Below are 21,275 nucleotides of genomic sequence, written 5' to 3'. Positions count from 1 at the left end.
TAACATTATAGCTTTTTTTAGGAATTGTTTGGCTGACCCAAATAGTGCCTAAATGTCTATATTAGCTAGAAGTGGCAATTACAACACGATACGAACATGGCACGAGTTAAAAGGGTTTGGGTTTGATATAAACGGGTTTGGGTCATAAAATAGTCGATACGATTAACCCGTTTACTTAACCGTGTTGAGTTAGGGTTGAGAGGTTCAACCCGTGTAACTCATTTTGACCCATTTAACTCAACATGTTATAATCGGAAATATGACTTATGTAATATGTTACTTATTTAAACCCAATTACTATGAATAGATAAGTTATTTTAACATAAACCTTGTCTATGCTTTATGATATATATATATATATATATATATATATATATATATATATATATTGAATATTTGGATTAATTATGATATTTTTTTTCTATTATTTAATATTTGATTAAATATTAAATGTCTCATTTTGATAATCAGGTCATTAAATGGGTTAACACATTTACTTGTTTAATAAATGGGTTGGGTTAGTACTGAGAATTCTTGATACAATTATTAAATGGGTTATGTTTGAATTTACCTATTTAGTATAATACCCTTATATCGACACGACATGAATATGACCCACGAACACAAATTGTCACCCCTAATATTAGCCCAAAAATGTATTTTTCATAATTTTTTTTTTTTAATTTTTTCGTAACAAAATAAAATTTATTTTAAACAATGATTTTTTTTTTTTTTTTCATTGCCTTTATTTTCATCTTTATAAATAAATATATAAAATGATAATAGATATAATCATTAGGAGAAGGTTAAAAAAAAATTTAAAATATTAATATTTTTAAAGAGAGAAAATGCACGTTAGAGCATTTGGGATAACTAAAATTTGAAGCGTCAAAAAAGTTGGCGTGACCCTTAAAAATGTTAAGGTGACTTATAAATAATGCTGATATAGCAAATCTGGAGATCTAAATTTTAGAGATTTCTTGGAGATGCTCTTGCACCATTCTATATAGACACGCACATATACATCTTCATTGTTCGTCTTCCCCGCAACACATTTTCATTGGTCATCTTTTTCACAAGATATGTGCTTTTCTTAACTGTTACACCCAAACACCTCCTAATCCATTTTTTTTCCCCCAATATCTGTGTCAGTCTCTCTTCCTGATCAATGTGCTCGAACCAGTCTTTCCAAAAATCCGTATCTCTCTCTCTCTCTCTCTCTCTATATATATATATATATCATCCTATAATAGAGATTTCTTCCCCAAAAATCTATACCTCGCTATGTATAATAATCTCTAACCTTAAATGACTGTTAGAGCCCAATTTCAGAAAAATCTCCAATTCTAGAACCCTAACCCATGTTGACAAAATCCCAAAATTGAATCCCCAAATCAAGACTATATCAAGTACGAAAGTTATATTCACAGCCGCAATAAAGGATAGGCATCGAGGTTGATGGGTTCAATAAAATAATGTATATGTGTGTGTATATATGTGTTAGTGGCGGTGGTGGTTGTGGCGGAAGTTGGGCGGTGGATGGGTTTGGATCGATTGGGTTACTGTTCAGTATGAATTTTTAATTTAAGGGTGTTTTACAATAAAAGAATATTATCTGAAAATAAATTTTTTTATAATTAATTTTCATAAAACAGTTTTAAAAACTGAACCAAACACAATTTTTTTTTTTTGTTTTTTTTTTTTTTTTTACAATTTTCTGTTTGCGTACAGTGCTTTGTTTCATCCACTGGCTCCTTCTCGTACCCCTTTTTATCCTTAGATTTCCAAGTTCTGCTACTATAGTTTGAACACATCTCCACATAAAATGCGTTATTTTCTCTATTGTTTTTAGTTTTTCAATAATTTTTTCTTTAAATCTCTCGAGAAGCTTCCACTCCCTGTTTTGGTTTGTATACAGTATCTATCACACCAGTAATCATTTCAATTTTCTTCACATTAACTTTCCAACTTTGTTGCAAGCTACTTGAACCCGTGACATTTTGTACCTACCCACTGCAAAAGCCTAATAGGCAGCAAGACATGCAAGTTTTGCGAAAAGGTAAAAATGGTGATACAAGGAAAGAATGTAAGCACTGAAACATATTCCGGTTGTCCATATAACTAATGATATAATATTTTGGATAAAGATGAAGGCAGAAGAGTAACAACCACCCATAATCCTCACAACATATTACACGGGATGCAGCTTTAAATGAGACCACCAAACATCAAGACAAAGCCAACAGTAAAGCCAGAAAACAGTTTTAAAAAAACAAAGACAGATAAAGAGTACATGCAATAGGGCTATTATATCCAGAACCCCATATAATTAATATTATCACTTAGAAACAGCAACAGTTGCAAAGCACACGCCTCAATATGCTGCCAGTATTGTTATTCAGAAACCATGAATCTTTATGTGTTCCTTCTTCACAATGCCAGCCTGTTAGACAATAAAGATGAAAAAATAACTTTAGAGACCTTACAAACTAATAAAAGTATTACTGTAACATATAATTAATGTGTGGTAAGAACTTGATCAGTGCAATGATAAAAGTGGGTGTTGCTTATGCATGAATATAAGCTAGGACAGACTTTTTATGCATATGACGCAGAATGTTAGGTTCTGGCCTCCAAGTGCTGCAACAAAATTACCTGAACAAGGAAGGAGGAGACGTTCTTCCGCTGATCACCTTGAAGTTGGATAACCTAAGTACATTGCGTAATTTTATAAAGATTAGATATATGAGCCCCAAAGCAGTAGCAAGAAAAAGGAGGGTGTACTTTATGACATGTAATAATAGCATCACATGCTCACCTGGCCCAGCTCGGGGTCTTGGACAACTGTACCATTGCAGCAAAACTCCTTCTTAAGGTCCTTGAGTATCTTGTTGTAGCTGAATTCCTTCTTCAACCCCTGGACAGTTGTTAGGCTTTTCCTACCATTGCGTTGCTGTATACGGATATGCACATATTCCTTTGACCCAGCACCAGAGTCCTCAGCATTTGCCTCAGCGAATGGATCTGTCAACACCATACAAAGAACACTTACCACTTCATTCAGATTGCTCATCCAGGGAATACATCATAAAGATAACACAAAAGTTAAAACTAGCTTGTCTTGATATAAATTGACATGATGCATATGTATGATCATCCTAACATAAGTTATAGCTCTCTACCTGATCATCCCACACATCAAAAAGTGTTCTTCATTGAAGCATAAAAACAGAAAAATGAAAAGCTACTGTTTCTGGAGCTATTGGACCCAAATGACAGTACACTAACAAGCACAGGTACCTTTAAAGAGGAGTCGTGGCTTAAATACACGTCAAACACAAACATTTCTTGTCATCCTGGTGGATTCATAAATATAAAAAAATCTTCATTCTGGACACGTGATACACTTATTGGTACTCAGCTAAAATGTGACCAATAACATTTATATGCTGGGATGACTTTCTTTTATAAACCTTTGCTTAACTACACTGAATAATAGAGTAGGATATATGATAATTTATGGAAGAATTGAGCAAGAAGATGAAAGGAGTCGTGTAAGCTATCAGTGAACATAGTAGGCATACACATATTTTTTGTGTCCTTAGTACATACCTTTGTCCATCTAGCAGCGTTTACTGTGATTATTATCATTCATGGGTTACCAATTTCATGCTATGACCATAAAAAAGTATACTTACATATGCTAATGTTCATCACATACAATATAATTTTTATATAAATTGTTGTCTCGATTGTGTCATGTCCTTTTTTGTTTAAATTTTTCATGTTGACATTTCCATGCTGTGCCACGCAATGTCATATGTCTGTGCTACAGCTTCATAAAGTACCACTATATACTTGGGTGCTAAATTACAGCTACAATGATTGCAGTGTCCAACTTCCGTATGATTGGAATTGGCATTAAAAAGAGGAGAGGCTAACATCAAATTATTTGTACATCACTTTAACAACAAAAAAATTAATTACCACAACCACACACACACAAATATTAAATTTGTATCATAAAAGAAACAAATATTAAATTTGTATCATAAAAGGTAGCAGTTGAGTTGCAGAGAGTTTCCTGATAGCACCGCATTAGAAGGCTATATAAGCCTTAACCCAAATTGGGGTTGAGCTGCTTTTCCAACTCAGGTATTAATAAAAGGAAAATAAATGAAATAAGAAAAAAAAAAAACAGAAGTCCAAGCCACTATGAACTTCAGGTTGGTCTGAGTTGCCAACTTGCAGCCCAAGGTATGATATAAAGAACCAGTTGTGTAAGAGATCATACAAGATGATTGCTTTTCCATTGTAGACATGCTTTTATATACAGGTCTAAAACATAACGACTAAATGAAACAAATAAAATATACATACCAAAGGCAGTGGGGATCTGGATGTCGAGCTCAGACATGAAACTTGGCTACTAGAATTGAAGGGACCAAACAAATAAGCAAATATTCCCTTTACTTTAAACAAAAGTGCTCAGCTGAAACAAGTTGAAAATTCCATCAGCTACATATCAATGACAAGGAATGACGCCAAATAAGAGGAGTTGGTATATAATTCCAAAAACTACTAAAATGTAAAGTAAAAGAATAAAGGAAAAAAAAAATGGTATGCGAGGGCAAAAAAATATCATCATGCACGCCGCCCACAATACCCTTCTTTCATGGCATTTAGATGCTCCTGATGCTAAAAAAAAGAAAAAAAAACGCAAGATGGATATGCCTCTCCAATGCCTAAGAAGAAAGTTAAAAATAATAATACTAATAGTAGTACCGTAGCATCCCAAAGGACTCAACAACAAATGTATGAATACACATGCGCGCACACACATACATGTATATCAACTGGGTATTTAAGCAATCTCCCCCATTAACAACACAAACAAAACCATAAATCAACCAAATGAGTCATCAGCATCCCAAACATTAGAAAGTATGTTTTAACCCACAGGAATAAGTTAAGTGATCAATCAATAAAATATTTCTCTTATTGAGACGAGGACACCAAGTCCAAGCTTAACTGTATGAAGGGCATCTACTTTCAAAGGTTCAAAGAAAGATAGGAAGCCCAAAAGCCACCTTCAAATGATGGTATAGATATTTGCTACAAGTAACCTTTCTGCTTAATTATTGAACAAGAGATCAGAGTAATAATGCTAAATCCGAATCTAATTATCAAATGCAACATTTGTTTTTGCCTTTTGCCCTTCCAAACCCCTAACCTTCTTCCTGTTCTCTATCCATTGATTACTAGCTCCTGGCAATCTAAATACTAAAACCTAATTTCCTACGAAGATCCCAATTATGACAATCAAAATTAACACTACAGATTAGAACTATTATACAAGGGCATCTAGGGTTTGGGGTGTCAGAAAGAGAGCTTTTTGCCGTACCAAGTAAATCTTTGTGTGTGGCATGTTTACTTTTCTATCAATTTCTTGATTGTGTTCTTGGTTCGCATTATTTGTGTGTGTGTGTGTATTACAGAGAGAACTAATTTATTTAAAACATAGCAGAGTCTAAGAAAGATAAAGGGATTCAAAATAACAATATTTGTGAAATAAATGATAGAATCACCATAAAGTCACAATTTTTAAATATAATCATGAATCAATTATCAAAATTCACCAAAAAGTTACAATTTTTAAATATAATGATGAATCAATTATCAAACTGAGACCAGAAAATAGAAGTCGCGATTAAAAGAAAAACCAAAACCCTATGATCAAGAAAACCCCAGAATAACTCCAAGAAGAATCAAAGAAAAAGAGATGGAGAGAGATTCGAACAAATTCACTACAGAATTTAATTGATAGAGATGACGATCAGATCACAACAACAAAATCTGATTTAATAAACATATATATGTGCGTGTGCAAATCAAAGTACCTGATACGAATTCCGAAGATGGAATCGACTGATGAAGAAAACGTTGAAAGACGAAACAAATCTGAACAGAGAAGTTTAGAGAGAGAGAGAGAGAGAGAGAGAGAGAGAGAAATTTGCGGTTGGATCTAGAATTCTAGATTAATCTACCTGAACTCGGCCAAACCCAACTTATATTTCGGACAAGTCGTCTTTCCTTGACCACACACTTTTTTCACCAACCTGGGCTCCACTTTACCAACACTCTGAATTTTACGTTCTGGTAAAAGGGTAATAAAGTTAATTCCATTCCTAATTCTAATTCTAATTCTAATTCTAATTCTAATTCTTATTAGATTCATAAAATAATTATAAATACTTAAAAACGGCCCTTTGAATTAGCTTTATATGTACTGTATGTATTAGGCATGTAGATATCTATATTTGAGTGTTATTTGTTAAAAAAAAAAAATTGTATTTGAATGTTATACAAGTATTATTGTGCATATAAGTTTGATTATGTTTCACAAACAACTTCTAATAAAAATTTGGCTAAGCAGCATTAAACTCCTCTAAACAATCGCTTTATAACCGAAATTTTATCATTATCATTCATGTGCTATTAGTCTTTTGTTTGGTAACTCTGTTTGACTAATCTTTGGAAAAAAAAAACACACGGGTCTGTCTGACTTTGTTCTTTGTTTTTGGTTGGTTTTATTCTTGCTCCTTCTGAGATGTTGTTGACCATTTGAGTTTTTTTTATTTTTTTTTTAATTTTATATTTTTTTATAATTAGTTTTTTCTCTAATATTGCACAAATTAAATAAAATTCTTTATTGGTTGCCCGCATTTTATTATCATGAACTTTTGTGGACAGAACTATGCAAATCCTTTTAAGTCAAATATGCATTGGAACCATATATATATACATGCTTAAAAGATAAACTAAAATATTGAAATATTTCATTAATTGGATATGCATCTCCATATATTAATATAATTTTCAGATAATGAGAGTAGCTACATACTCTTAATTAAAGCTAGATAATAGTTAATCCTAATAGCTAGAAACTGCTCTTAAACCATACCATACCCTGCACTTTATTTATCTCATATATATATATATTTTATAGTACTAGGGTATTATATATATATCAAACAGCTAGCTAGTTAGCTAAAAAATGGGCGTGAATGACAGAACCTTCATCAACACCATAGGTGAAAAGACGACAAGTATCATCTGTCATTTCCCTATTACCCACCCGGAGTGTGACATGGTAATTAATAAGTTCAGTTTGATTGCGAATTTCATCCTTCAATTCCTGCACAGACGTTGTGTTTTTGAGTAGTAGCTGAAACTGAGTGGTGGGTGTGATGATAGCAACAGGAACTCCATAGAAATAGATATTGGCTCCGTGTGGGAGTTGATAATCGTCCAGTCTCCTTCCACTCTCTAGCCAATGTCCGTTGTAGGCAAGGCTGTGGTTGTCAAAATGAATTTTCCAACGTTGTTGTACAGCCAGTTTCATGTCCAAAATGCTTTGATTCGTGTAAACTAGTATAGGATACTGTTCCCCATCACGAACAATGTTCACCAAAATGCTCTGCATGCAACAAAAACAAAATCAACACACTGTTACATATACATAAAACACTTGAGACTAAACACACAAAAACAAGTTATATTCTCTAAAGCTCATACGGGATTGTTCTCCAGGTCCATTGTGCACAAACACAAGAGATTAATATCAAGATTCAGCAAAGAAATATTGCAACATATATATACACTGTTCTATGCATATTGAATAAGTGTTGCGTATAATATATCTGATCTTATTACTACATTTTCATGCCATTGGTGAAGGTAGTTTTAATGTGATTCTTATTGTCAGATTTTTGCTTTCACGCACATATTGCCTGACACTACACAACATGAAATTGATGAGGAAGAAAAGATTTCTTATTTTATTTTAGCTTTAATTAATTTGGCTATCGTCCATCATTGATAGGATGGCAATTTGCCCCGCTGGGACGAGTACCTATCCCACCCCGCACCCGTTTATAGTGATTTTGGGGGACCGTTTAGCTTATTTGGGCGGGAATGATTTTTATGAATGAAAACCCGCGCAAGTTCGGGACGGGGATGGGGGGACGTCACTCCACCACGCCCCGCCCTGTTTAGGTAGGTAAATGACTAAATTATCCTTATTTTTTTAGTGTATATAGTTAACTCTAGAAACTTTAAGTTAAATTCACTTACTTTCTCAACCGTTATAATGAACAGCAGAGCCCCATGAACTAAGAATGCTCATATCCTTGAATTTTATGTTAAATTACTGATTGCCCATTTTTTATGATTTTTTTCAAATTCACTTACTTTCTCAACCGTTATAATGAACAGCAGAGCCCCATGAACTAAGAATGCTCATATCCTTGAATTTTATGTTAAATTATTGATTGCCCATTTTTTATGATTTTTTTCAATAGTTATATATTGTATTTAAGGATTTTTTTTTTCCTTAAAAAATTTAAAAAATGAGGAGAAATTCTGGAACTAAATGGGGTGGAGCGGGTGCCCATAGGGCAAAAAAGTTAAACAAACAGGAATAGGGTGGAAAGATCCTCCGTTTAGGCAGTTTTGGATGGGAATGGAGCAAGAGTTTCTAAACAGTTGTGAGGACGAGGGAGAGTATACCCGCCCAAAACTGCTCCCCCCTTGCCATCCATCGAGGCCATTGAATATCTGTCATATTGTATATGCTGCTGAACCTCATGCGAATGGTAGCCCTCATACCATGTATAAGAGAGAGATCCAATGGCTTTACCCTTTCACTAATTGAGAATTTGAGTTAGGTCATATACGAATTTGGATTTATTGTTCAGTCTTTAAATAATTGAGATTTTGAGTTAAAAGAGGAGGATCTGTGAGATTAACGTACACTAACGTTAACAGAGTTGAAAAAAAGTGCATTCTCATTGCACAAATGTTTTGCATTTTCTGTTGAGCCGACGCATTGACATTGTTTTTACACACACACATTGACAATATTGTCAACTTCAGAAATATTTGCACCACTTGTGACTTGTGACTGAGTTGGGTATTTTTTATTTTGACATGGCAAGAAAACTTGCCGAAAATCTATATCTGCATTAATGAAATTCCGTTTACAGAACATAAATTTAAACAATGACAGTTCTGGCGGTTATATCAGTTGAAGGGCATGAAGGTTTTTATTCAAGAATGCAAATGCAAATTGAAGTGTTTGTAATTAAAAACTAGTTGCTACCAATGCAAAAACTTAATAATATATTCTTATATTTCATTAATTGCATATGCATCTCCATCCATACATTAATATAATTTTCAGATAATGTGAGTACGTAGCTACGTACTCTTAAACCTAGATGATACTAGTAAATACTAATAGCGAGAAAGACCTCCTCCCAAACCACACCCTATCTAGCTCATATATATATATATATATATATATATATATATATATATATATATATATATATATTAGTCCACCAAATTAAGTTCATACTGATCAAACAGCAGCTACATAGGTGTTCATTTGGCGTGTATGAAAGAACCTTCACCAACACCATAGATATACATACGAGAAGTATCATCTGTCATTTCCCTATCATCCACACGAACTGTGACATGGTAATCAATAAGGCCAGTTTGATTGCGAATTTCATCCTTCAATTCCTGCACCGACGTTGTGTCTTTGAGTAGTAGCTGAAACTGAGCGGTGGGACTGATGACAGCAACAGGAAATCCTTCACAGAAATGGATATTGGCTCCGTCTGGGACTTGGTAATAGTCCAGTCTCCTTCCACTCTCTAGCCACTGTCCGTTGTAGGCAAGGCTGTGGTTGTCAAAACGAATGTTCCAACGTTGTTGTACAAGCAGTTTCATGTCCAAAATGCTTTGATTCGTAAAAACTGTTACGGGATACTGTTCTCCATTACGAACAATGTTCACCACAATGGCCTGCAACAAAAAAACAATCAAGAGATTAGCTCATATATGCGGGATTGTTACTGTGTTACATATATGTGTTTGTCAAAATTAAACTTAATAGTAAAACATATGAGGCTTGTAAAACACAGAAAGAAGTTATATATTTGGTTTTCTGAAGATGATATTCGTGATTAGAAGTGTAACAAAAAAACACAAAGGCTCATACAGTATTGCTCTCCATTGTGCACAAACAGGAGAGCAAATCAAGGTTTAGCTAAGAAATGCAAGATATAATGTTCTATGCAAATTGAACAAGTGTTGCTTATGTGTGTATATATATATATATATGATCTTATAACTAAATTTTGATGCCAAGGTGAAAATAGTTTCAATGCGATTTGAATGTACCGTCAGATTTCTCTGCTTTCATGCACATATTGCCTGACACTCAGCAACATGAAATTGATGTGTATTTTATTTTATTTTATCTTAATTTAAGTACAGTCCATTACTGGCCCCATTGAAGATCTGTCATATTATATAAGCTCTGAACCTCATGTGATTGGTAGCCCTCACACCATTTATATGATATGGTTAATGTTCACTCTGTTCATTACATATAGAATTATTTTAGTTTTTGAATTTTCAAAACAATTGTATCATTAATCGTACAAGTGGTGAAGAGATAACTGAGATCATGGGTTCCATTGATCATGATAGAAAATTTGGATTTTAGTAATCATTTACCCTTTTACTAATTGAGAATTTGAGTTAGGCCATGCATGGGTTCCATTTGATGTGCAAGTGTTATTCGGGCATTTCTCCTTTTCATGTCTTAGCCATGTTCGTTGACATTACAATAGAGTCGCTCATGCTCTTGTCCAGCTTTCTCGTCAGCATATTCAAAATGATACAGCTCTTGTTTATGTTCCTGGAGATATTCTGGATTTGGGAACTAAGGAATGTTTGTGTTGATCTTGTTGCTGTTTGTTTGTCAGGATTAAAAAAAAGTAAAAATAAATAAAGATGCATGGGCTCCATTGATCCGTATTTTAGAGATTCAGCCTTATAATGATTGAGATCTGAAGTTTTATTTATTTATTTCTCTTTCCTGGAAAATGTATGGAATAAAGTGCATTCTCAATCCGCTATTATATATATATATACATATATTTTCCAGTTAATTTTTTCGTCTTTTTTTTTTTTTTTTTTTTTTTCATTGGGTAAATACCTTACACGCACCTACATATGCATATTTTGGAACTTAAACTCTCACCTCTCCTAGGTAAACTTGGAAGTATTTGAACCATTTGTGAATTGGATATTTTTGACATGTTAACTGCTTGAAAAAACACTTGAGATGAATTCAAAAAGAAAAATATAGTAAGAAACAAATTTAATAATATTTGATGGGATCTTCTGATGGGCAATTGCTCCTCCAGCGTTGTCAAACAATGGAACAAATTGCATTTGACCCTGACCTTCCTCGAGAATTTTACATAACTCCCCAAGAATTTCAATTGCGGTCATATTCATCACCATATTTCAATTGCGTAGCCCACTCTCATCAATGGACTCCTGACGTATATGATAGAGTGTGGACCCTCTCGAACCAAGACAGAACTTTGAACCATCTGATAGAACCATATTAAGAGCTTAATTGTATTAATTAATTATCAAGAAAATAGGCACCACATGTGGACAGGAGAGGTAGATTTCAAGGCTGGACAGGAGATTCTTATTTAGCCGGTGACTCGGTGCCATCTGTTATTAACACCTGCAACATTGTGAGGCAAATTGAACATGTGATTTTAAATTGCCAAGGGAGCTGAAGAGGAAAAAGAAAATTCACCGATCTTGTTACTCAAAAAGGAAATGAAAGCATAGATTTGAGGAATTTGCATGATTTTGTATTATTTGGCTAAGAACATGAAAGCTATATCTGGTTACTGTAGAAATCGATTCTTTTTAAGGCTCGATAAGCAATTCATTCCTCAAACCTAAGGCTCCATAACGCGTTTGGTTGACCACAAACATCTTTCTTGTAATACCTTGGCCGTTGTTTTACAAAGAGATCAGGAATCCTAGGAATCATAAAGCTTTACTCATCTGGGCCAAACTTGGCCATTCACATCTTTCTTGTAATATCGCCTGTCCCAAGACCAGGGAACATCTGCAACGGAAAATAAATGATATTAACATAAAGCAACATGATCAAAGATCAGCATGACCACAAAGTATCGGTTAACCTTCAGAGGAGTATGGCTGAGGAGGGAGTTCATAAGGCACAGGCAATTGAATTACTTCAGTTGAATTTGTATTCCTGCTTCCTTGACAAGCCAGGGTCACTAATTTTGTTCTTTTCCCGTTAGAACTACTAAAGGATTCACATTTATCCTGAAAAACCCACAAGAGTCAGAATTACCGAGGAAGGATTTAAAAAATAAAATCACATCTTTTCAAACCAAGATCACTGAACACTTTGAACGGAACAAGTTATCAGACTTGCAGCAATCACCTCTGATGGGTTACCACCGTCTGTACAAGAAAAACCACAACCGTGTTTGATAGAAGAAGTTAGGAATAGCACTCCCAGCTGAAAATGTTCACAGAGGGATGTGCCAAAAGAAGAAATATCAATATCATCATGAAAGCAAAGAATAGAGAAATATAACTTGCAAGAGTAGACATATCATGTAGAACAGAACTTATAGAGCAATGGATACTTTTTTTTTTTAAGTTTGGATATCCACTAAGCCTCATAATATCATGCAGTGATGCTCTAAATTTCATCAAGTTATAATGCAAATATCCTCAATTATCCGTAAGTGAGGTAATTATGATAAGCATACCTCATAAGAACGGACCATCAACTGAGAATTGTTTTTCTGAAGTGCCCCCCAAGCAGCTTTGCTGAGATTTGCTGAAGTCAGCAACAACCAACTGTTGGAGAAAAGTATAAAATAAAATTAAAAAAAGGTACAGTAAAAGTGACATTTTTTTAAAAAAATTATTATTATTTTATTATAAGTAAACATCACTAAAAGTGAAATGACTTGGCATCACTATCCAATACAAAATTGGAATATAAAACTTAAGGAAGCATGAAAAGGTTTGAGATGCACTTACGCAAGGTTCTGACCATTGTAACGTGTGAATGTCTTTATATGAGGCATTGCACGACTGGCACATGGAAAAGCATAATAGCAAGTATCAATATGCAAGTACTAGTGAGTAACATAAGGATGTGGCAAAGCTTGCCGAAAACCAATATCTGCATCAATTAAATTTTTTTAAAAAAGAAAATAAATTTAAACGAACAACAGTTCTGGTGGTTATCAGTTAAAGGGCATGAAGGTTTTTTATTCAAGAATGCAAATGCAAAAGGAAGTGTTTGTAGTTAAAAACTAGTTGCTACCAACAAATTTTTTTAATAAGGTCACCAATTTCCCGTAAAAAGAGATGTTAAGCTTGTAAACTGAGGGTCCATACCTTGTGTTAGGCACCAAGGAATTGTCACAACAACTTGAGTTTTTGCTACATCATATATCCTTTTATTCATTTATTTATTTTATTTCTGCCATTCTGCTCCTTGTAGTGTTAATTGCTAAAATGTCCTCAGTGGTGGTGTTATTTGCTCATTCCTACTGGTGAAAATTAAACTTTGGTCCAGTCTAAAATAACATAATTTGTATAATACTGAGATACTCTAAACAATGAAATGGAAATTTTAGAAAAGGCAGAAAACATAAACACAAAAACTACGAGTGTTGTCATCTGCATATATGTTAGGCTTGTTAGCTGTCAAAAGCAAACGCTTCAGAAAGAACCACAAGCCTCAAACTTGAAATCCAGAAATAGTTGCTGGGGTTGTAGTTGTCTTGTGCTTCTAGTTATGAGTAAGCATATCTCATGTCAGAGCCATCACGAAATAAACTACTCCTTAGCAACTCAACAATTCATCACTCTCCACTTAAAATCCATGAGGCAGGCTTTACATAATAAATATTGTCCATATTTATGCCAAAAGATGACATCTCAACCAAATTGTGAAATGGTTCTGTTAAATGTATATCAATATATTACCTCAAAAGCCCAAACTATTACCAAATAACCTTGGCCTATCAAGCTCTAAACATCATCCATCGAGTGCAAACCCATCTTGTATGTGGAGGGAGAGTAAAACAGACAAAACAAACATTAAAGTGCAAATACAAGAAGTGGGGAAAAAATGGCCTAGCGATACTAGGCTCTTACTTCCCAAAGGGAGGTCAGGGGTTCGAACCTCAGGCATGTGTGTGTGAGTACCAACTAAGAAAAAAAAAAAAAAAAGTGGGAAAAAAATGGAAATAGACTTGAACTCGAGACAACCTTAGACCTCTCCTTAAACAAAGTTCTTGTAAATTATCTAAAAAGCTTAAGAAATTAAGGAATGGGCCCAATAATAAATATCAAGATCCAAAATTTTAGGAGTGGGGAATACCCGCGACCGGAGTGGTTCGCCTTCCATTTTGCCCAATACTTCTTCAAGAATTCCTTCTCCACATTCTTTTGTGGGCTTGGAATGCAACTTCCAGCTGCATAACCCTAGAGATAATGTGAATGATAAAAAACAGCCTTTGTTAGTAACTGCTGACATGAAAGCAAATTACAAATTTGAAGAAGCTTGATGAACCTTGAAGAAAAATACAACATAAGCATGAACAAACATCTAAGATCAACATGCAGATGGCAAAACATAACCGGTAATAAATAACAGAACATATACAAATTCTTTATTTCTCTTTAGAATGAATTTTGTATCTTATCAATTACAGTTAATTATAGTCTCCATTACATGAGTCCCTGACACCCACTAAATTGATTATGCATTCCTCCTTTTTCAAAGCATGAGTAAGCTGTCATATATTTTTTAGGCACCAAAAAACCATATTGAAATTTGTAGAAGACGTGATGAATTATAGCAAGTAATGCAAGGTATAACAAAGAGTCTCACAGGATTAACCTATTGATATTACCTCTAAAGAGCATCTGACATCTTCCACCGTGGGCCATACTATTAGTGGCTCCCCTAAACCCAGGGGTGTTTTATCTTCTGACACTCCTGATGACATCGAGGATGCCAGCTCAGCCATCCACTTCTCATCCAAAGAACCTAGGGAGGAGAACTGCAATAAGGCAAGAGTGTGCAAGCATCAGAAAAGAGCCCATAACTGGATTCTTTTCTAGAAAGTACATCCAAAAGAAGCCATATACAGTTGAAATAATTGCATTACTATATTCCAGTTCATATATAGTGTCTGTATGTTCATATGGATTCGAACCTAGGTTTTAAAATGTAACCAGCTACAATGCAACAATTCTTTCATCAGGAAGGTACAAACTGGATAGAGGGATAAGATACCAAGTACAATACAGGTGGAAAACCCTATTTCACAGATTATGAGTAAAAGTATCAGCAGCATAAAATTAAATGAAAGGACCAGGTCGAAAACTGCATAATATGAGGGACTTCAGACAAAATTCATAAAACATAATATGTACAAGAATAGTATGCTGATCGGATGAAAGGACCAGCACAAACTACTCATACGTAAAATAGTAAAATGGTGATTACTGTTATTGACCTAGTTCCACAATATTTTGCACTTGACACATGTGCCAACATGCTTATTTCTCATTGTAGTCCCTCTGTTTAAACATTGTCCAAAACCTAATTCTCATCTAGACGCAAAGACAAGATATTTCTATTGGTACAGGTCCTTCAGACTATATAGGTAGCACACAACTATGATCACCCAAGTATATATTCACCTCTTACCTTATCATCCGTCATTTGCTCTTCCTGCACCAGGAATTTATGTCTAGTATACAGAACATAGAATAGTCATAACTCGTATGATGTAGAACAGAAGGGGAAAATAAAAGTAAAAAGACAGAAATGAATATAGCACGTATACAAGCATATGAGCAAAATAACACTATCATAACGAAATATGTGATGCCATACCAGCCAAGCAGGCAATACCTGATAGACAAGTGGGGACCTCTGAAATTCTTCGTCAAAAATGCACTCATTGAGAATAGTACGCAACTTCATATGTCCCCATTTTTTCAGATTGGGACCTGTATGATACCCAGGAACAGATGCAATCAACCTGACCTGGGAATTATGAAAATAAAATTATTCATATTTTAGTAGAGTTCAAATTACATGACCGCACTTCTCACAAGAAAATTCACACTATTCAGAATCAAAAGTTCAGACACTTTATTGAAGTTGAGGCCCACAAAATACTCCACGGGCTTTATGGAAATAATTTATGTAAAAGATATACAAATACAGTACTAGCAAAAAGCAGGTACAGAATGAAGTTGTGCCAATCATATTTCTCCTTCCCTTGAAGTGCGCTTCTACTGCAGTAGCTTAACCCGACCCCAAAAACCTATATATATATATATATATCCAAATTATAAATATATTATCTTAACTAATATGCCGAAAGAGAAGGTTTATCGACTATAATGCAATAAATTATAATGAAACTGTATGCCAAATATATCGTGGTTTTTATACCAACAGGCACATATCATTATTGCAAGTCTTAAAATCTACATCCCAGGGGTTATCTCAACTCTCAAGTAGCACACTATGAATTTGATATATCAAAGTAAGAATAAAATGCACTATCTTCCATTGTATCTTCACAAAGAGAATATAATAGCACTGTAAGAAACAAAATTTTCAAAAATCATGAGAATCAAATATATACCCCAGCATTGCTGTAATCAAACTTCTTGAAGAATGATGAATTGATTCTGATGTTGCCCAGGGTTGGTAAATTAACATTAAATTCAGGCCACTGTAAATATTCAAAAGGGGGAAAAAAAGAGAAGGTCAACAAGATCTGTAAATATGACCTATAAAGACTATAAAGATAAAAAGTAAAATAATAATTAAAAAAAAGCATTAGGCAGCTGAAAATTGTTTGCCACACCTTTCGCATGGAATACTAAGTTCAAGTTACAGTAAACATTCAAACAAGAAGTCCACATTATTCCACTTCGACTAAGGATGAATACATGCATGGAAATCAATTATGCATACAACTATTTATGACTATTATTCTATGTTTATATTAAACAAAACAAACTAATAAGGATGCCAGTTGGAGCTAATGAAAACAAAATTTACTGAGAAACATATGTGATACTGAAAAGTTGCATAATTTAATAAAAACATCATAGTGGAATAGTTTGAAAAATTATATTAAACATCAAGGGAAAGATGATAACTACAGAAAAAAATATATAAATAAAATGATGATAACTAAAGAAAAGGTTGTCGTGCATGAAGAAAATTATCTGTCAAAGATGTAAACTTTATTGGGGCAAATGACATACTAAAAGACTGTCTCTCCTATAGAATTGATGAAGGAAAAGGATACATTAGATGCTGTAAATCATGCAAACTTCAGGCTATATTAGACTGTCTCTTTGTGCCTTTCCAAACTTCAGGACTGAATAACAAGTTACATTCATTAGTACCTTCAATGCACTAAGATAGTCAACTAGGTCACTTTCAAATCCACATCCTTTACTTGGATTATTTTGATCTTTCCAGGGAAAATCTTGCATCCACAAACCTTGACTTTTGTTATTCCAATCAACATGTATTAAGTTTGCTGTATGTACAATAATTCTCACTCCTCGAGGATATACAAGAAACATGGCTTTTGAATGATGTGTCCCATAAGAAATGGGTAGTGGAGGCTTGTGCAGAATCCAATTCGCAGGTTTGTTTCTCTGAAAAAATAATCAACCAACCAAAAAATTTGACGTTCATGTTAGAATTTCCAAATCCATAAATTGAGATTATTGTATCTTAGAGCTAGAGAGTGCAGACCTTCATATATTCTAGGGTACCATCGCCCTCTCCATGAATAACCAACACGTGAGGAACCTTTTTAAGTGGTGGACATGCTACACCAAAAAGGAAATCCCACGTATTACAGGTGAATAATGAGACAGGTCAATGCAAATTACAAAAGAAATAGCCAAGTCTATAGGAATTGCACCCCACAACTCCCAGAGACCTTAGAATAATGCAAATCATGGTAGTAGAAACTACAAAGCAGAGTATAGCAATAAAAGGGGAAGAAATCTGAAGTGATAAGAATGTGCCTTGTACTGGCAAGGAGTCCCGAACCTGCTTATGTAGCAATGAAAACTATAAATGAAGCATAACTTTTTTTGTTCTATCTCTGTTTGTGATTATTTTTTCCTTTTTTTTTGGTTGCTGTTGTTACTCCAACAGCATGTGCCTGACGAGAGTAGCCTTCACCTCCCCATAAATCTTCAACCCAATGTCCCTCCAATGATACTTAAACGCCTGAGCGGAGTGCTTGTAGTAAATTATAACATTTTCATCATAAACAATAGCAGCCACGAAACACATAAATAAAACATATAATTCAAATAATTAGAGGATTGCTGATAACATCAGGGTTAGGGAGCAATAAAGCAAAAATCAAGATAATGCATATAAATAAAGAAAGGATTATAGATTATACGAAACAAAACTTACCAGAATTCAACCAGTCGATGTCCACCATGTAGTTTGATAGCACAGCAATGAGCACATCTCCCTACCCAACAAATAAGCAAAAAAAAAAAAAATTTAAGCCATTCCAGGGAGTGCAGTATTCAGGAAATATTTATACACTCAACACAATCCAGAGATTGGCTGAGGATTCAATTCAAATTGTTGTTGAGCTGGGAATAGGCAGGACTTGCGAACTTCTCACACTTAATAAAATCTATTTCTAAGAAAGGAGCCAAATCTTTAATTTTCTTTAATAATAAAGAAAATATTCTTCCTTAACTAAGAAAAAAAAAAGGAAGCAGCAAATATTCATCCTTTTCTACTTTCATTGTACAAAACACAGACTTGTTACCTGAATCACATCTCCTATAGAAACAGATGATGTATTAGCCCATGCCGGCAGCCCTTGCACTCGCAAAAGTCGAAAGGTTAAAGGTAATTTTTCATTTGAAATGTGAAAATGCCGGATAGCCTCAACAGACCTTTCTTGGTTTAAACTATCATTGTCCATCTCAGCCTGTGCAGATCAAAAGGGACACAGAAATGGTAACAAACAGAGAACAAATCCCACAAAACCCCATTCTTCGCTACTAATCTTGTCTGCGTATGACGCGCCCACTATTTGGTCATTATAAAGCTCTTTTCAGGTATGAATTGAAGTTCAAAAACATGATACCTGCAATTGTCTTGCAAATGCTTCGTCTTTAGATAGTTGCCGCATCCTCTTCTGACCCGATGGCTCACCTTCACTAAGCTTGGTAGCTTTATCCAAAGTCCTCTTCCGGTTATTGGGCGATATTGTTTTTTCCTCACCGGCTGACACTGCATACTTAAAAAAATGATGGCCAGGGATCAGCTCAATGACATCACCGGGTTTAATTGTCAACCTTTCTTGAGACAACAGCTTCTTCCTCTGATCCCCAGATCTAATAACGACCGGATTTGACCCTTCCTAAATTCCATCAATTTCAATACATCAAATAAAAGCAACCAAATCCCATATGACTACACGAAAGCTATTTTGTACTGAGTCAAGTGTATACATTTATACAGACATATATATACATGCACTTTTCTTTGACAAGAAAAAAATCTCAAGAATAATGAACTGAAAGAATCATAATTGAATTTATGGATTAATCAAACCCTAGCATAAAATGATCTCCAATACACATATGTATGTGCATAAATATTACTCCTAAAAGAAAGTACGGAAATGATTACCACAAGGACATGAGCAGAACCGTCGACAGAGGCATTTATAGTGAGATGTTTGCGGCTGAGTCTCTTGTCGGTGACTGGAACGCTATCGCGGCCGACAACATTACGGCCTCGGGAAAGTGGTATTTTGGGGATTGAAATGTCATCATCTAGCTTGCTATCAAGGGGGACCAAATATCCAATCTTTTACATTTACATAAAAATGTCGGAAAAAATATGATCAGTTGACAAAAACCTAGCACTAACACACACACACACATATATATATATATATATACCCATAATATAAGTTGAAGGTTTTACAAAGCCATAAATGATAGATAGAGGGAAAGGGAAGAGAAGGACCTGAGAAGACTCTGCCATTGATGAATCGTTCATTGCATGAGACTTGAGTGAAGAGAAGAAGTTTCGAGACCGACTTGTACTGGGAGAGGAGTTGGGAAAGTAAGTGGTGGTGTTGGTTTGTAGAAAGTCTGGAGAAAAGGGAGGATTGAATTTGGGGAACCCTAACCCTAACCCTAACTGGTATTGTGTTGATTGTGAATCGGTGGAAAAAAGGAATAGAGAGGTAGCAGAGCAGAGGAAGCTCCGTCGCGTTCAAGTATCGGAGGACGGCTGCGACAGGCTCCGTTGCTGCCAATTTTCGCGCGCTATAGTTATATAGACCAGGCTACATACCAGTATGCTCTAGTGTATATAAACTTTTAAGTACGGAATATATTAAAAAAAATAAAATTGATAATATCTATTTTGGCTAAAACATCTATTTCACACTCTTTGCATCAACTCCTACCATATTCAAAGACTCAAAGTTACGTTTACTATTATTATGTTTTTTGATAAATAATTATTACAATATTTGTAAAAATATTTAAATTTTTACCTTTAATTTTGAAAAAAATAAATACAATTAAGTTACAAGTTTAAATAGTCTTTTATTAAAGTTACGTTTACTATTATTATGTTTTTTGATAAATAATTATTACAATATTTGTAAAAATATTTAAATTTTTACCTTTAATTTTGAAAAAAATAAATACAATTAAGTTACAAGTTTAAATAGTCTTTTATTATTTTTGCAAGTAAAATTTTACATGATCTAATTTTGTTTGTGCTAAATGAAGGTAATAATAGCTTGTAAAAATGTATATTATATATATTTTTGGTTAGTTTCTATGATAAACATTCCTTTTATGGGTGAGAAATTATTTTGCTCCCAACATAAACTTGTTCCACAACACCATATTACAGTATTACCATGAATTTGGAATAATTTAATTATGAACAAACTAGTAAGAACTTTGTGCAATGGACACTCCTATTTACATTAATATTAATATTTACTTAAAAATCTCTATGTAATACTAAAAATGTTAAAATATTTCTCAAAAATTAAATTACACAAATCCTAATATCTTATTATTTTGCCATTTCAAAGATTTCATAAACTAATACTCTAATTTTATTGCTTTATTAAAATAATAATAAAAAATTGTTAAAGGGACGAATGCAACCGGATAGGGGTGTCTTTTTTTAAACAATTTTATTTTATTATTATTATTATTATTATTATTTTTGGTCTGGGAGTCATTCCCGGGTCAAA

The 21,275-nt window shown here is 34.0% G+C and overlaps 2 protein-coding genes across 4 annotated transcripts; both read right to left on the bottom strand.

Moving 5' to 3' along the window:
• Positions 1-2,087: 2,087 nt before the first annotated feature.
• On the bottom strand, positions 2,088-6,066 carry LOC132266919 (protein translation factor SUI1 homolog). Its single transcript, XM_059767941.1, has 5 exons — positions 5,901-6,066; positions 4,381-4,492; positions 2,819-3,024; positions 2,656-2,709; positions 2,088-2,443 (listed from the first exon to the last, which is right to left on the bottom strand). The coding sequence occupies exons 2-5, from the start codon at positions 4,415-4,417 to the stop codon at positions 2,399-2,401; spliced, it is 342 nt and encodes a 113-aa protein (XP_059623924.1). The 5' UTR covers positions 4,418-4,492; positions 5,901-6,066; the 3' UTR covers positions 2,088-2,398.
• A 5,089-nt stretch (positions 6,067-11,155) lies between these two features.
• On the bottom strand, positions 11,156-20,352 carry LOC132266907 (tyrosyl-DNA phosphodiesterase 1). Of its 3 annotated transcripts, XR_009468767.1 has the most exons (17): positions 20,018-20,351; positions 19,676-19,855; positions 19,128-19,403; positions 18,804-18,968; positions 18,434-18,494; positions 17,753-17,829; positions 17,395-17,652; positions 16,620-16,709; positions 15,875-16,009; positions 14,865-15,014; positions 14,330-14,433; positions 12,976-13,029; positions 12,699-12,789; positions 12,365-12,442; positions 12,096-12,243; positions 11,898-12,019; positions 11,156-11,623 (listed from the first exon to the last, which is right to left on the bottom strand). XR_009468767.1 is itself a non-coding variant. In XM_059767925.1 (16 exons), the coding sequence occupies exons 1-16, from the start codon at positions 20,048-20,050 to the stop codon at positions 11,952-11,954; spliced, it is 1,968 nt and encodes a 655-aa protein (XP_059623908.1). In that variant the 5' UTR covers positions 20,051-20,351; the 3' UTR covers positions 11,676-11,951. The 3 variants fall into 3 exon arrangements, 1 of the variants encoding a protein (XP_059623908.1); XR_009468769.1 differs by lacking the exon at positions 11,156-11,623 and having other exon boundaries at positions 11,676-12,019; positions 12,365-12,384; positions 20,018-20,352; XM_059767925.1 differs by lacking the exon at positions 11,156-11,623 and having other exon boundaries at positions 11,676-12,019.
• Positions 20,353-21,275: the final 923 nt, after the last annotated feature.

Source organism: Cornus florida, unplaced genomic scaffold, assembly GCF_030987335.1.
Source record: "Cornus florida cultivar Cherokee Brave unplaced genomic scaffold, ASM3098733v1 CherokeeBrave_3.0.0_Hap2_Chr01, whole genome shotgun sequence".
NCBI classification, from domain to species: domain Eukaryota; kingdom Viridiplantae; phylum Streptophyta; class Magnoliopsida; order Cornales; family Cornaceae; genus Cornus; species Cornus florida.
This window is presented reverse-complemented; position numbering and strand designations above follow the sequence as displayed.